The following is a 14,615-nucleotide window of genomic DNA, read 5'->3' as shown; positions in this document are numbered from 1 at the left end:
ACTAGTCCATCCACCACATTAAAAAATATATATATATATAAACAGCTTTATTAAGATATAATGTGCATATCATACAGTTCACACATTTAAGGTGTATCATTCAGTGGTTTTCAGTATATTCACAGTTGTACACCCATCACTACCATCTAATTATAGAGCATTTTCATCACTCTCAAAATAAAACTCTTACCTTTTAGCATTCATTCTGTATTTTCCCTGCCTCTAGCAGCCACTAATCTGCTTGCCACTGAAATACATTTTCCTATTCTGGACATTTCATATAAGTAGAATTATACAATATGTAGTCTTTCATGTCTGGCCTCTTTCATTTAACATAATGTTTTTAGGTACTTCATTCAAGTATGTCATTGTTTTTTACTGCCAAATAATTTTCCGTTGTAAGGATTTATATCACATAGTTGGTGAATTTAATCCATTTACACTTACAGGGATTGCTGATAGGAAAGGACTTCTGTTGTTACTTGTTTCCTATTTGCATTATCTTTTTATGTTCCTCAGTTTCTCCATTGTGCCCTTCTTTGTGTTTTTTTTTTCACACCCCTCCAATTGATTTTTTTTTGGATGTACCTTTTTTATTTCCTCGAATTCTTTTCTCTGCATACTTTTTACTTATTTTCTTAGTGATTACATGTGGATTACAGTGAACATCCCAATCTTATAACAGTCTAGTTTGAAGTTATACTAACTTTGCTTCAGTAGCATACGAAATTGTACGGCCCACACCTCCCTCATCTTTGTTACTGTTGCCCATTAATATAGATTTATAAGCATTTTATGCATTTATACATTTTTAATTATATAGAAAGCAAACACAGGAGTCATGAACTCAACATACATATGTTTACCTACATAGTTAGCTTCATTGGAATTCTTTATGTCTTCATATGGCTTTCAGTTACTTTCTACTTTTTTATTTCAGCCTAAAGGGCTGTCTCTTAGCATTTCTTATGAGTCAAGTCTGACTAGTGATGAACTTTTTTAGCTTTTGTTTATTTAGGAATTTAAAAATTTCTCCTTCATTTTTAAAAGATAATGTTGCCAGATAGAAAATTATTGGTTGACAGTTTTTTTTCTGAATATTGTAAATGTCTGTTCTTTTTGACCTCTATGTTTTCTGATTAGGAATAAGCTATCAATCTTAATGAAAATTCTGTTACGTGATAAGTTGTTACTGTGGCTGTTTTCAAGATTCTGTCTTTATCTTTCAATGGTTTCAAAGATAGATTCTGTCTTTATCTTTCAATAATGTGTCTCATTGTGGATGTCTTTGAGTTTATTCTATTTGGATTTCATTGAGCTCCTTGGTTGTGTAGATTTATGTCTTTCATCAAGTTGGGGAAGTGTTCAGCCATTTTATCTTCAGCTATTTCTGTCACCTCATTTTTCCTTCTGAGATTGTACTGGCATACCTCATTTTATCATGCTTCAAAGATACTGCATTTAAAAAAATATATTAATAGATTTGTGGCAACCCTGTGTCAGGCAAGTCTGTTGGCACCATTTTTCCAACAGCATGGTGCTCACTTTGTGTCTCTGTGTCACATTTTGGTAATTCTCACAGTATTTCAAACTTTTTCAGTATTATGTCTATTATGGTGATCTGTGATCAGTGATCTTTGCTGTTATTGTTAAAATTGTTTTGGGGCACCATTAACTATGTTCATGTAAGACCATGAATGTAATCAATAAATGTTGCGTATTTTCTGACTGCTGCATTGTCCAACTGCTCTTTCCCTCTCCTTGGACTTTCCTGTTTTCTGAGAAACAACAATATGGAAATTAAGCCAATTAGTAACCCTACAGTGGCCTCTTAAGTGTTCAAGTGAAGGAAATATCGCATGTCTTTCACTTTAAGTCAAAAGCTAGAAATAATTACGCTTAGTGAGGAATGCATGTCAAAAGCCAAGACAGGCTGAAAGCTAGGCCTCTTGCCTCAAACAATTAGCCAAGTTGTGAATGCAAAGAAAGAGTTCTTGAAGGAAATTAAAAGTGCTATTCCAGTGAACACACAAATGATAAGAAGTAAAACATCGTTATTGTGGATATGAAGAAAGTTTGAAAGGTTTCGATAAAATGTAAAAGCAGCCACAATATTTCCTTAAACCAAACCTAATCCAGAGCAGGACCATAACTCTCTTCAGTTCTATGAAGACTGAGAGAAGTGAGGAAGCTGTCAAAGGAAAGTTTGAAGCTTGCAGAGGTTGGTTCATGAGGTTTAAGTAAAGAAGCCATCTCTATAACATATAAGGGCAAGATGAAGCAGCAGATGTTAGTGGAGAAGCTGCAGCAAGTTATTCAGAAGATGTAGCTGAGATCATTGAGGAAGGTGGTTATACCAAACGTTTTCAATGTAGATGAAACAGCTGTATCTTCTGAATAACTTTTTCTGTATACTCGAATCAGAAAGTTAGCAATTTATGTAAGCATTTACCATGGGATAAAATTAATTTCATGTATTGTTTTCAGTAATACATAACACTTGGTTGGTTTGGCTTTGAGTGTTAATAAGTTACATACATGAAGATTTTAAATTATGTTTTCTTCATTTGCATAAACAGTGAAGTATCTTAATTTTTGAAAGCAGAAGTAAGAAATTTTGTGATCAGGCAGCTACAGGTGAATATTTTGGAAGACTGTTTCTGGGGAGAAAAATCCATTTCTAATTTGCTTTTTAATGATTTGCTTTTAATTCTAGACTCAAGAGGTGATTGATTGCCTTATCAGTATACTGTATGTCAAACAGTTCTTTAGCTTAAGAACTTATTTGTAGCTGCCAGTTGTTCCATGTTAACCTGAATTTTTAAAAGTACTTTCTACCTTTCAGGAAACCTTTGTGACTGGCATTTGATTTCTTTCTCCCTAGTGTTTTATGTGAATAATAATCTTGTGAATTTTTCCAATCATTTTTATTGTGTAGATGTTAAATATTTAGACTGTGGATTATATAGTCATCTTGATTCTTATTTATATTCTGATTTTTGAACTGCTTTATAGCATATTCACACCTCCACCAGAGTGCTTGAAGAAGAATGAAAGTGAAAATCAGTTTTCTTTTTCATTAATAGGTCTTCTGAGGGTTTAGTACTTAAACTTTTGGCTAGGTGTCATGGGGCTGTCTGAGTCTTTGATTTCACTTTATCCTACCTCTCTCTCTCATGAATGCAATGAATAATGACTGTAATATCTTTCTTCTCAGATGAATTAAATTGTGACTTTATTAAACTGTAATAGGCTTGCCTCATTTATTAAATTCCACCTTTTCTTTCCCTCTACTCCCTCATAACGACTTCCTAGGAAAACTCTTGCAGTCACTATTAAGAGAAAATAACTTGTGACTTAGAAAGTATTCGTATTCAACAGATAGTTGAAATCTTTGCAGATCGGGACATTGTGAGATTTAGACACATTGAATGATAATTTCAGTTTTAGTTACAAATTTATAATGATATAGAAAAAAATTAGGGTCCTGAGCCCCTTTTTCTTCCGCATTAGCTTGTGTATTACGCCAGACAAGGGCTCTCTTAAGTGATTGTTGTTCTGAGGCTGAAACCAAAGAGCTAGGTTGCTGACAGAGCCATGAAATCATGCTTTTCCTGTTTTTAAAAACAGCAGATTAAAAAAAAAATTCCTTCTCTATTAATAGTCACTTCATGTTAGTATTTATCCATGTTTAAGATTCACATTTAAAGCAAAAGTCTTCAAAGGGAAAACATGAGTTTTACGTCTCTTAGGGAAGGAATTCTGTAAATTTCTATAAGTATTTATTTTTAAATATTAGTGGATCTCTTTTCTAGTTAAGATCTTGGAAAATTTTGTGCAACTCTGATTGTTGTAACAAGCATTAAAGATGAGCTTGCTAAATAAAATGAACCTTGTATAAATTTACTTGTAATTCAGAAAATACATAATATTTTCCATAAATTTGCTTTATGTGTTATACCTGTCTTTTTCTATAAGTGGTTACAAAATTGGGGAGGAGAAATAATTTGTAGATTGATCCTTTAAATAAGAGAAATCTGGAGTTAAAATCTTTCAACACTGGAATTTTATCTGCATAGCGTTCTACCTCTATAATGTTGGGTGAGTTACTTAACCTTTCAGTGCCTGTAAAGCAGGGATAATAATAGTAATTACTTGCCTCATAGGAGTTGTTAGTAGGATTAAATGTGATAATTTAGCATAGGTATGTAGCATAGTGCCTAGCAGATTGTAAGCAATGAAATGTCAGCCGATTTTTAGTATTGACATTATCTTTGAAGAAAGGCCCATTTTAAGATTTGTTTCTCTTGCCTTGCTAATAAATGTGTTATGTGAAAAGTTAAATAGTTCCAAGGTTAACGTGGAAAGAAAAGTCAAATAAATATGTTCCTTTAATAAAGAAAAATTCACTTGCCTTTGAACATGGCAGGTGTTTTTTAAATCTTCAGTTGGGTTAAGGTAATGAACCCGAATTTACTAACTGGTTTGTGTTTGTATACACAATTAATGTTAAATGCAAAATCCTTTAATGTCTAAAGGACTATTGATCTGTGTTTTAAAGAATAATTTTTGTAAGCTTATTTTGATACGAAAATGCATTCCATTGTCATACTATCTAACCTTTTGGGAAATGCTAGCACAATTTTGTCTCTTTGGAGTTATATTTATTTTCATGATGAATATTTTAAAACTTACAATCTAATGTAAACTCTTATTTTTGCAGTTATGTGTTTGCCTAACACACAAACACACCAAGCATGTTCCTGCCCCCAAGGTCTTTGTGCTTTTTTCCCTTTATGGGAAATCCACTCTCCCTAATTATGGCCCAGCCTTCGAGCTCTCAGGTCTATCAGGGCTCTGCAGAGGATTACCTGGTTTTGGGGAATGTTTTCTTCTAAAATGTGACTCTATCTTTATTATGTTTGTTGTTTTCCCCCACCTGGCATTGTATATTATATACTCGTGCTTGTTTAAAATCACTTTCCCATTATATCCAAGGGTAGAAACTTTGTTTTGTTCACTGCTGATTCTCCTACTGTGTGTGATAAAGTACAGGCATGGTACATTGTAAGCAGTAATAAATATTTGTTAAGTGAATGTAGGAATGTTGTTGATCAAATTAAAACAGTTTTGTTGCAGAGATGAAGATTCTGTGAACCAATTTTTAATAATCATTTTACATGAGGTTATTTGAGGTTTTTATGCTCAGAAATGAACCGTTTGAAAAGATGTAATTTATAACTTTTCACCCCCCGCCAAAAAAAAAGAAAAAGAAGATATAAATTTAGAATACTTCGTACGTAGTGTGAACTGAGGATTAAGAAAGGCCTGATTGAGAATACTGACTCAACTTAAAATAGCAGTGATACTGTGCAGTAATTTATCCTGTTTTCTTTCCAGGAACTTGCTCAGTGCCTAACACTGATAGTCAATAAATGTTGGGTGAATGATGATAGTCAATAAATGTTGGGTGAATGAATGAGCCTGTAAAATCAGTAACGTCATGAACTAATTCCTAGTTTGTTAAAGAGTACCCTAAGGACCCTTGAATAATTGCTTCTGGAATAAAATGGGTGGAAGTTTGCAACAGAATCACCTGGAGGGCTTGTAAATACAGTCTGTTAGGTTGACTTTCTCTACCTTGTGTTGGAGGTGTAGCAAAAGACTCTTCTAACAAGTTCTGAGGTAGTGGATGTGATGCTGTCCTCTGTTGAGAACCTTTGCTGTATACCTGTATTCCTGTTGAGGTGATTCACATTAATGTATTGAAGGTTTTGAGAAGCACTGCAGTAGAGGAAGCTATTTAACTCTTAACTATTTCTGACTTACTTGGCCCTAGTCCTCTCCCCCACTTGTTTGTATGTATGTATGTATCTATCTATACTCTTAACATAGTTTTTTTTCCCCTTTTTTCTGTATGCTTGGGTAGGTAAATACTGTGTCAGGAGTGAAGCCTTCAAAATTGAGCTCTATTGCAGAGTTGGAAGATATTATGATAGTTATGATCTGCATGAAAACATTCGTATACATTTTTGAGTCTTGCAAATTGTAAGTTGGAATAAACGTAGGGATGTATAACAAGAATAATTTTATGAAAATTGATTCCAAAATGAAATGATTTCTAAGTGACATTTTTCCCCTTTATTCATGTATCACTTTCAGTCATCGTTGGTGGTTTTAATCTGCCAAGCCATTTTTCCAGAACTTTAGGGACTTGACAAAATTAGGAAATAATATTTTGTCATGAAAAGTTGAGTTTTCTCTAGATGAAGATTGAGTCTTAGCTAGTGTCAAATTTTTCCTAGTTGTATTTTCAATTTTGGACTAATCTAGTCTCATGGTACAGCATCCTACTTTGCTTGTCTTACATTTTGTTGACTTAATTGTATTTTAAAATATGATTGTACTGATTCTGGTCTTTTGTCTTAGAGTGATGGTTTTGATACAAGATGTGGCTAATCAATGGAAAAGGGATATTTGAGGAAGAAGTGATGATAGTTATGAACTCTAGAGATGTTAAATGTAGCACAAAATTTGAATCTGGGTTTCTTTATGTTCCCTAAGGCTGTGGATCTTTCCATTGATGAGTCCAGCTTGACAGGTGAGACAACGCCTTGTTCTAAGGTGACAGCTCCTCAGCCAGCTGCAACTAATGGAGCTCTTGCATCAAGAAGTAACATTGCCTTTATGGGAACACTGGTCAGATGTGGCAAAGCAAAGGTAAATTTTTTTTCCTGTTGTGAAAAAAGCAGTTCCTTTGTTTGAAATTATTTTCTTAATTATTTTTTGCTGATTTTATGTGGAATTTTTCAAATACATGACAAAAGATAAAATTGAACTTAACCCATTACCTCTATTTGTGAAACGGGGGAGAATCTGTGTCCCTGAAGTAGAACATTTCCATAGTTCTGCTATTTCACAGATAATGGATAATCCTCATTACCTGTTTCTTTGTAAAGAGAGAAACAGTGGTTTCATGGATGTGTTTATTATTAGTTAAATACATTTTTAATGTAGTTGATATGATACTGGCTGTAATAATCTATATATTGTTCACCTGTTGATCGATTTCAAATGCTTTGTATCCTGAATTCTGATACTCCACCAGTGCAAAAGACATCATTCACTAGGGATAAAAAGAAACTATATTAAATGTCTCCTATTGAGTATAATATATATTTGTATTTCAGAAATACTAATATAGGCAAAAAATAGGCCTCAGAATTGAGTCTGCAATACTTTTTGTTTTGAGACGGAGTCTCACTCTGTTGTCCAGTCTGGAGTGCAGTGGCGTGATCTTGGCTCTCTGCAACCTTCACCTCCCAGGTTCAAGTGATTCTCATGCCTCAGCCTCCCGTGTAGCAGGGATTACAGGCACATCCCACCACGCCTGGCTAATTTTTTGTATTTTTAGTACAGATGGCATTTCACCATGTGGGCCAGGCTGATCTTGAACTCCTGACCTCAAGTGATCCACCCCCCCCCTTGGCCACTCAAAAGTACTGGGATTATAGGCGTGAACCGCAGCACCTGGCCAGCAATACATTTAATGTAATGTTTGTTTCCAGGGTTTAAATCATAAGGGGCAAATGGTTATGACAGTAACATAAAAAAGTAAATTTGCTAAGGAAATCTTACGAGTGTGTATGTTAGACATCTTCACTGTAGGTAAGACTTTGAAAGTTGTTGGATGTGTGTGTGTATGTGTTTTGGTTTACATTTCATCTGAATGTAAATGTATTTTCCTGTTTTTCCCCTTAGGGTGTTGTCATTGGAACAGGAGAAAATTCTGAATTTGGGGAGGTTTTTAAAATGATGCAAGCAGAAGAGGTGAGTACTTAATATGTTAATGATGTATTTGTTCCAAATCTGGAATTCTTCATTGTAAGTAGAGAATATTGGATTACTTTGTATACTGTTGAGAGCAATATTTTATTCAGAATGGAAATCAGTTGTCTCTGTTTAGAAACATAATTGGAAAGCCTGTAATTGAAAAGGTCTAAATTGATGTTGTTATTATTCTAAAGGATTTTGAGCTTTACTCATTGTTTATAGCAGAAAAAGGCTTATAACCACTTATTTGTAGATCTTATTATTTTCAGAAATTAGTGTTGTGGTAATTTTAAGGATTAGTAGTTAGTATATTTGTACCTTGGAACATGTCTTCTATCAAATTTTTTCAACTTCACATAATTCCAAGTAAGGGTGGAAGGGAAAAGATTGCCAAGTAAAATAACCTACAAAATATTCTTGGCTAAAAGTATTAAAGATGAGTTCATTTTAAATACTTTCTTATTTAAAAGGAAGTTGCATTCTGCAAATGTCATGTTCTCCCCAAATCCTCTGGATTTCTCAGGTAACCTGCCAAAACTCCAGTATGTGATGCAGAGTGGGAACTCATTCCAAGAGGCGTGGTAGTGAAGGGATGAATAGAGAAGAGGGTTAGCAGATGAGGGGGGATTAAAAGACCTGGGTTACTAGCATGTTTGTGGATACAGAAAGGGGAAAATTGGAAAAGTAAGTGAGAGAGCAGCTGATGGTAATGAAGTCCTGCAGTGGTTGGTAGGAGGGAGAACAGATTTTTTTCTCAGAAGGAAGCATAGGGAGAACGGACCTTTTCAAATGAACGGGTTTTTAGAAGTAGAGAATTTCTATTCCTCACTGTGTGACCTTGGGCATTGTGTAAAATCTAAGTCTCAGTGTTCTCAGTGAAGGTGCTTATTTACCTTATGGGAGAGTTGGATGGTTAACTTAGGAATTGCTTTGTCAAGCACTTAGCAAGTCCCTGACACTTGATAAAGCTTAGTAAATATGGCTAATTGTGGTGACGTTCTTCTTCAATTTATCAAGGCACCAAAAACCCCTCTGCAGAAGAGCATGGACCTCTTAGGAAAACAACTTTCCTTTTACTCCTTTGGTATAATAGGTAAGAGAAGAGTGAGTATGTGTATATTTTTATTTGAGTTTTCTTTTTTGAATGTGAAGGGTGGTGGTATTCTAGTTTTATTTATTGGCTTTTCTTTTTTTTATTAAGTTTAATAGTTTTTAAAATTGTAAGACTACTAGTCATTATTCATTGCAGCAAAGAAAAAAGAGAACTCTGATTCTTGTAATCAGAAAATATTTCTTTAAACATTTTAGTATTTATGTTTCAAAAATGTAATACTGTAGTTTTATGGACTGCTTTTCTATTTTTATTTCACATGTCCTATCATAAAACTCTTGTCATTAGATTGATGCTCACACAAAACAAATGTAAAGGTTGTATAGTATTCTATTTTGTGGGAAAACATATAAGAAGACCTCTTCTAGACATTTAGGATTTTTTGAGGTTTTTTTAAATTATATAAATACTTCTCCAGTGTGGGTATCTTCTGGTAAATACCTCTCTTTTTTAAGGAAAAATTCTTAGAAATAAAATTTATTTAGTCAAAGGGGATCCATGTAACTTTTAAATTTTTGGCCAGCTTTAAGTGTTGTCATTAACTTCAACTGTAAATAAAAGATTTCTCATTGTTTGATTTCACAGTTCATTATTAGGGAAACCGAATGCTTTGTCATGTGTGGGTTGATCATTTTTATTTCATTTTATGACCTGCCAACGATTTTTGTCCCTTTTCCTGTGTCTTGAGTCTTAGATTGATAAAAGCTTTTTATATGACTAGATTTTCAGTATTTTTGTTGTGTAAGTTATAAGTATTTTTTTCCCATTTAAATTGCCTTTGAGGCATGTAGAATAAACTTGGTAAGAGGGCAATATATGTAATTAACTGTTTATGACTAGTATTCCATTATTGGATTGCTAAGCATGTGGGAGTTATTTATATCCTACTGCTCAAGGTCATTGCCAAGGTCTGATTGCAAAAATTCAAAAAATTGCAACCTTAGACACAAATGGGTTAAAACATCCCCTCTTCCTTGAGATACTGTTATCACCCTCCTATTGATAATCTCTGCAATTAAGTTGGTTTTGTTCTATTCCTAAAGATTTCCCAACCTCATGTTTATAAGAACATTTATTAAAACATTGTTGTATAGTTTTTTATTTTTGACATTTTACTATTTTATTTAAAATTTATTTTAGTACATGACTTAAGGCAGAGTTTTAACTTTTTTACTCAAGTTAATTATCCCATTAATCCATTAATTCTGTAATCCAGTCTTTATTCATGGGGTTGAAGTCACATTTTTATCACACATTAAGCACTTGCATTAATTTTGAAGCCTTTTCTCCTTTAATTTTCTTACCATGTTAATTATTCCAGCTAACTTAGTATTTCAAAGTCAGTAATACAATTTTTTTTTTTTTGAGATGGAGTCTCGCTCTTGTTGCTCAGGCTGAAGTGCAATGACACAATCCTGGCTGACTGCAACCTCTGCCTCCCAGGGTTCAAGCGATTTCCCTGCCTCAGCCTCTCAAGTAGCTGGGATTACAGGTGTGCGCCACCACACCTGGCTAATTTTTTAATTTTATTTTTAATAGACACGGGGTTTTACCACACTGGCCAGGCTGATCTTGAACTCCTGAACTCACGTGATTGCCCACCTCAGCCTCCCAAAGTGCTGGGATTACAGGAGTAATGCAATTTTGAAGCACTATTTCTGTTAATACAATATTAGTTGAAATAAATTCTTAAATAGTAATTCTGTTTATCCATCTATCTTCATTGTAAACATAAAGTAGAAGGGTAGGAAGTTGTCTTAGTTTTTTTTCACTGATGTGTGTGCCCTCATAACTCCTTTCATTTGATTATTGCTCTTTTCTAGAAATTTCATAGTGAATTTGATAAACTGAAGGACATTCTAGCCAATTAAATCTTTGTAGTTTCTATTAGCACTATACCATAAAACCATTTCAAGTTTAGTAATAAATATGTTTCAACTTTATGATTATCTGGTTTTATGTTAGTATATCACATTGGACATAATTTCTCTTGCCAAGGTCAAGAGCTAGATCAGGGGTCAGCAATTTTTTTTTTTTTTGTAAAGGACTAGATAGTAAATATTTTAGTCCATGTGGTCTCTGTTGGAAATAGTTTACTTTGCCATTAGCATGAAAACAATCATAGAAAATATGTAAATAAATGAGTGTGGCTATGTTCCAACAAATTTCATTCACAAAAGCAGACAAGAGACCCACAGATTATAGTTTACTGACCCCTGGTATAATCCTTTTAACATAATTTCTTCCATCATGATAGTGTTTGGGATAGGATCTTAGAAAGTTACTATTTGGATATTCTTTAGTTATACAAAGATGAAAAAAAGCCTTGTCTTAAATGTTCATATTGATTTACAGTCTTGAGATGGGTGTATTTTATCAAACCTCTGATGAATCTGTTTGGTTTTTCCTTACAAACCTGCCTGTGTGCCCATTTACCCCTGTTCTTTTCAAAGATAAAAGGTTAAAGCAAGGAGTATTGGTTTAATTGATTTTTAAATTTTTGAAATGCCTTGAAAGTAGTAATTTTTAGATGTTAGTGCAGTCGTAGGTGCTTAACGTAAGGCACATCACTTTTTGAGCCAAATGCTAAGTGTCCCTTTGTATGTAGTATGGATTTGCTGAGAAGTGTCTGGATATTGTGTTATGGAAAATGAAGTTTTAGGGTTTAATTTTGCACATTTGATATTAAATAGAAGACCTATATGTTTGCTGCCACCTTCTGTTTTTCATTGTATGAAAATACTGGTAATTTTTTAAAAAAATAGTAAGATACTATTGCTTTAAGGGATAGATGGGAGCAGTGTCAACCAAAAGTAAAACTGTGTGAGCACACGTGTACCTATGTGAGTATGCACAGTATTCACATTAAGCAGTGTTAACTTTAACCTCCCCTGTTTAATGGATTTTTATAAAATCTTGTAATTGTGATCTGATATGCTTTCCCTTTTATTGTCAAGGGATGTTTTAGATGCCTTCAGGTTGTTCTGTTCCTTCTAGGTGATTGTATGTAAAAGGGAAGAATAACTGTTTCTCTTTCAGGAATCATCATGTTGGTTGGCTGGTTACTGGGAAAAGATATCCTGGAAATGTTTACTATTAGTGTAAGGTAAGTTCCAATACTTCATAATTGGAGTCTCTTTTGCCTCTTTTATTCCTCTAATGGACATAGCTTATGTTTTATTATGGAGGTCAGTATTACATGGAGCCCATAAGAGTATGATATCGCTACATAAATAGTTCAGAAGTCATATATTAAAATTACCTCCAGAAAAATGAAAATGTGTATATATGGTAATGAAGAAAACCCACACTAGATGTCTGGAATTACTAATGCATTATTGCCTTTTTATATATAAATAGACAATTAAGGATTGTCTAATTGAAAATTAGCAGCATGAAAGAGAAAGTTCACAATATAGAAATTGAATAATCAATTTCAGAGGAAAACGGAACATTGAAGAAATGAAGACAAATTTAAAAACCAAGTGCTTGTATTTTCGGAGACTTGTGAAGAAACTGCATCCATGAGATAGATTGTTGTAGAAAAGGATCAGAGAACAGAAAGAGTTTTTAGAAATTAAGATTATGAATGCTGAAATTAAAAATTCAGTTGAAGGGATGTAATATAAATTCAAAGAGGTTCCCACCCCCTAAAAAGAGTAAAAAGTCTTAGAAAGAATGAGATAAAATGATGAAAAGGAATCATTTCAGAAATACCGTTTCTAACTAATTGGAGTTTCAAAAAGATGTAAGGAGAAATTATGTAAGATATGACACACAAATATTTTCTCAAGCTAAGGCAAAATAAGTCTTTATAGATTGAAAGGATTCACTAAATGCCAAGCAGAATGGAAAAAACTTCAACCTTGATACATAATGTGAAACTAAAGAAAAAATGTCAGGACATCTACAAAGGGAAGGGTAACTACGCTGGCATCAGACTTCTCATTAGCAGCTGCAGTTTCTACCACGGGGTCTTTTTAGGTTCTTCTAAACATTCCAACTCATAAGACATTCACAGACCACATCTGATACCTGTGCCCTGAACACAGCAGGGTAACTTCAGGCAGCCTTCTAAGAGTCTGCAGCAGTCCATGTAGCAGTTCACTCAAGTAAAAGGAGATAAGGTCAACCTTGTGAGTGTGGGATTTACCTTGGGTTAAAATATCTCTATGAGAGACATATTTTGAAACATGCGTTTCCAGATGCCTGCAAGGGACGTGTCTAGTTACAAGAGTTACTACATTTTAGAAACTCAAAACTATGACTTCCTATAAGATAATTATAACTTTCCTCGTCCAGAGAGATTTTATTAGTCCCTTAATCCCTTAATCATAGCAGTGTTACCTAGCAGCATATTTGATATATTATTCTTACCAGGTCACTAGGTGAATAGAACTGGAGTTAATCAAATCCAGAAGGGGAAGATTATTTTATTAGCTCTTCATCCATAGCAACATCAGATTGCATTAGAATACAGTGGAGCAGTGGTAACAGATTACGGGGCAAATGATCATAAATCTGTAAATTAGGCCTAGCCAAAGGATTGGTCCGATTAGTTACAAATAAGTAGGCAAGTAGAACATTCATATCCTACCCATCCTTGTATGAATTCCAGCAAAACACGGGTGAAGGAAAGGAAGATGCTAATAGACATAAGAAAGGGCAAGAATAAGGAAAAGAAATCCTGGTAGACATCTGTTGTAGGCATAGGAAATATTTCAAATATTAGAACAAAAGTCAATGTCTTTCAAAAAGAAAAGTCAAATAGATTACAAGGAATCATGAATGAGAAGTAAAAAGATATTTGTGATATAGTGAAGGAATGTGTTTTTTATTTCTCAAGGGCGTGAAAATGCAATTTGAAACTCTTGGTTTAAATTTGTATTTAAAAAAGCCATGGGTTAAATATAAAATAAATTTAAAATGGGGAATAAGTTTGAGATATTAAACACTGACATATTATCCACTGGATCATTTTTAGTTTTTGAGGATTTGGGGTTTTATTTGAGTTCTTTTTGTACAGATTGACGTATCACAACTTTTATTTTTTCTTCAAGGTCTTCCAAAGGACAAGAAACTTAAAAATTTTCAAATAGAATAAAACTCATTCTATTTTGCAATTCTGTTTTGCAGTATGGATCCACTGGAATCTTTTATAAATATAAGCTACATTATGGGACCTTTAATGATCCTATTTTTCCTCTTTCTTGAAGTATTTTACAATTTCTTCACCCTAGGAATTATTTTAACAATCATTTGCAAGAGTGCTGAAGATGACTAAAACAATAAGAAAGCAGAAAAATGATGGAATCATTTAGAAGGTTGATGTAATAAACTAAATCTTCACTATTCTCTTATTATTTAGTTTTCTTACTGTGTTTCCTAAAGTATTGCATCATTTAAGAAGGTGTAAAAGAAGTCAAAAGGCACAGTCTTTAGGTTTGTTTGTTATAGCTTTCATTGAACAAAAGTGAGAATTCAAAATTTTTCACTTTCTACTATAATGGCAAAGAGAATAATTGACAGAGAAGACTTTTCACAGTTATTAGGCAAATCAGAAGATCAATGCAAGGAGCCAAGTAGAAGCACTGTAGGCTGTAAGGATGTGGGTGAAATTAATCATACAAGTGAAATCTCAAGACTGAGTCTTTGGATGATGATACTCTAG

At 33.6% G+C, this 14,615-nt stretch overlaps 1 protein-coding gene across 5 annotated transcripts in view; it reads left to right on the top strand.

Moving 5' to 3' along the window:
* ATP2C1 (ATPase, Ca++ transporting, type 2C, member 1) overlaps positions 1–14,615 on the top strand; it is a 158,947-nt gene that overhangs the window by 88,598 nt on the left and 55,734 nt on the right. For all 5 annotated transcript variants that reach the window (XM_011933674.1, XM_011933672.1, XM_011933675.1 and 2 more), the window contains 4 exons: positions 6,565–6,720; positions 7,762–7,830; positions 8,851–8,926; positions 11,984–12,050. In XM_011933674.1, the coding sequence (XP_011789064.1) occupies positions 6,565–6,720; positions 7,762–7,830; positions 8,851–8,926; positions 11,984–12,050 (368 nt within the window). The remainder of the gene's footprint in view (positions 1–6,564; positions 6,721–7,761; positions 7,831–8,850; positions 8,927–11,983; positions 12,051–14,615) is intronic.

The sequence above is a fragment of the Colobus angolensis genome, unplaced genomic scaffold, assembly GCF_000951035.1.
Source record: "Colobus angolensis palliatus isolate OR3802 unplaced genomic scaffold, Cang.pa_1.0 Scaffold129, whole genome shotgun sequence".
Taxonomy (NCBI): domain Eukaryota; kingdom Metazoa; phylum Chordata; class Mammalia; order Primates; family Cercopithecidae; genus Colobus; species Colobus angolensis.
Note: the sequence above shows the minus strand (reverse complement) of the source record. Positions and strands in the feature narration are given on the sequence as shown.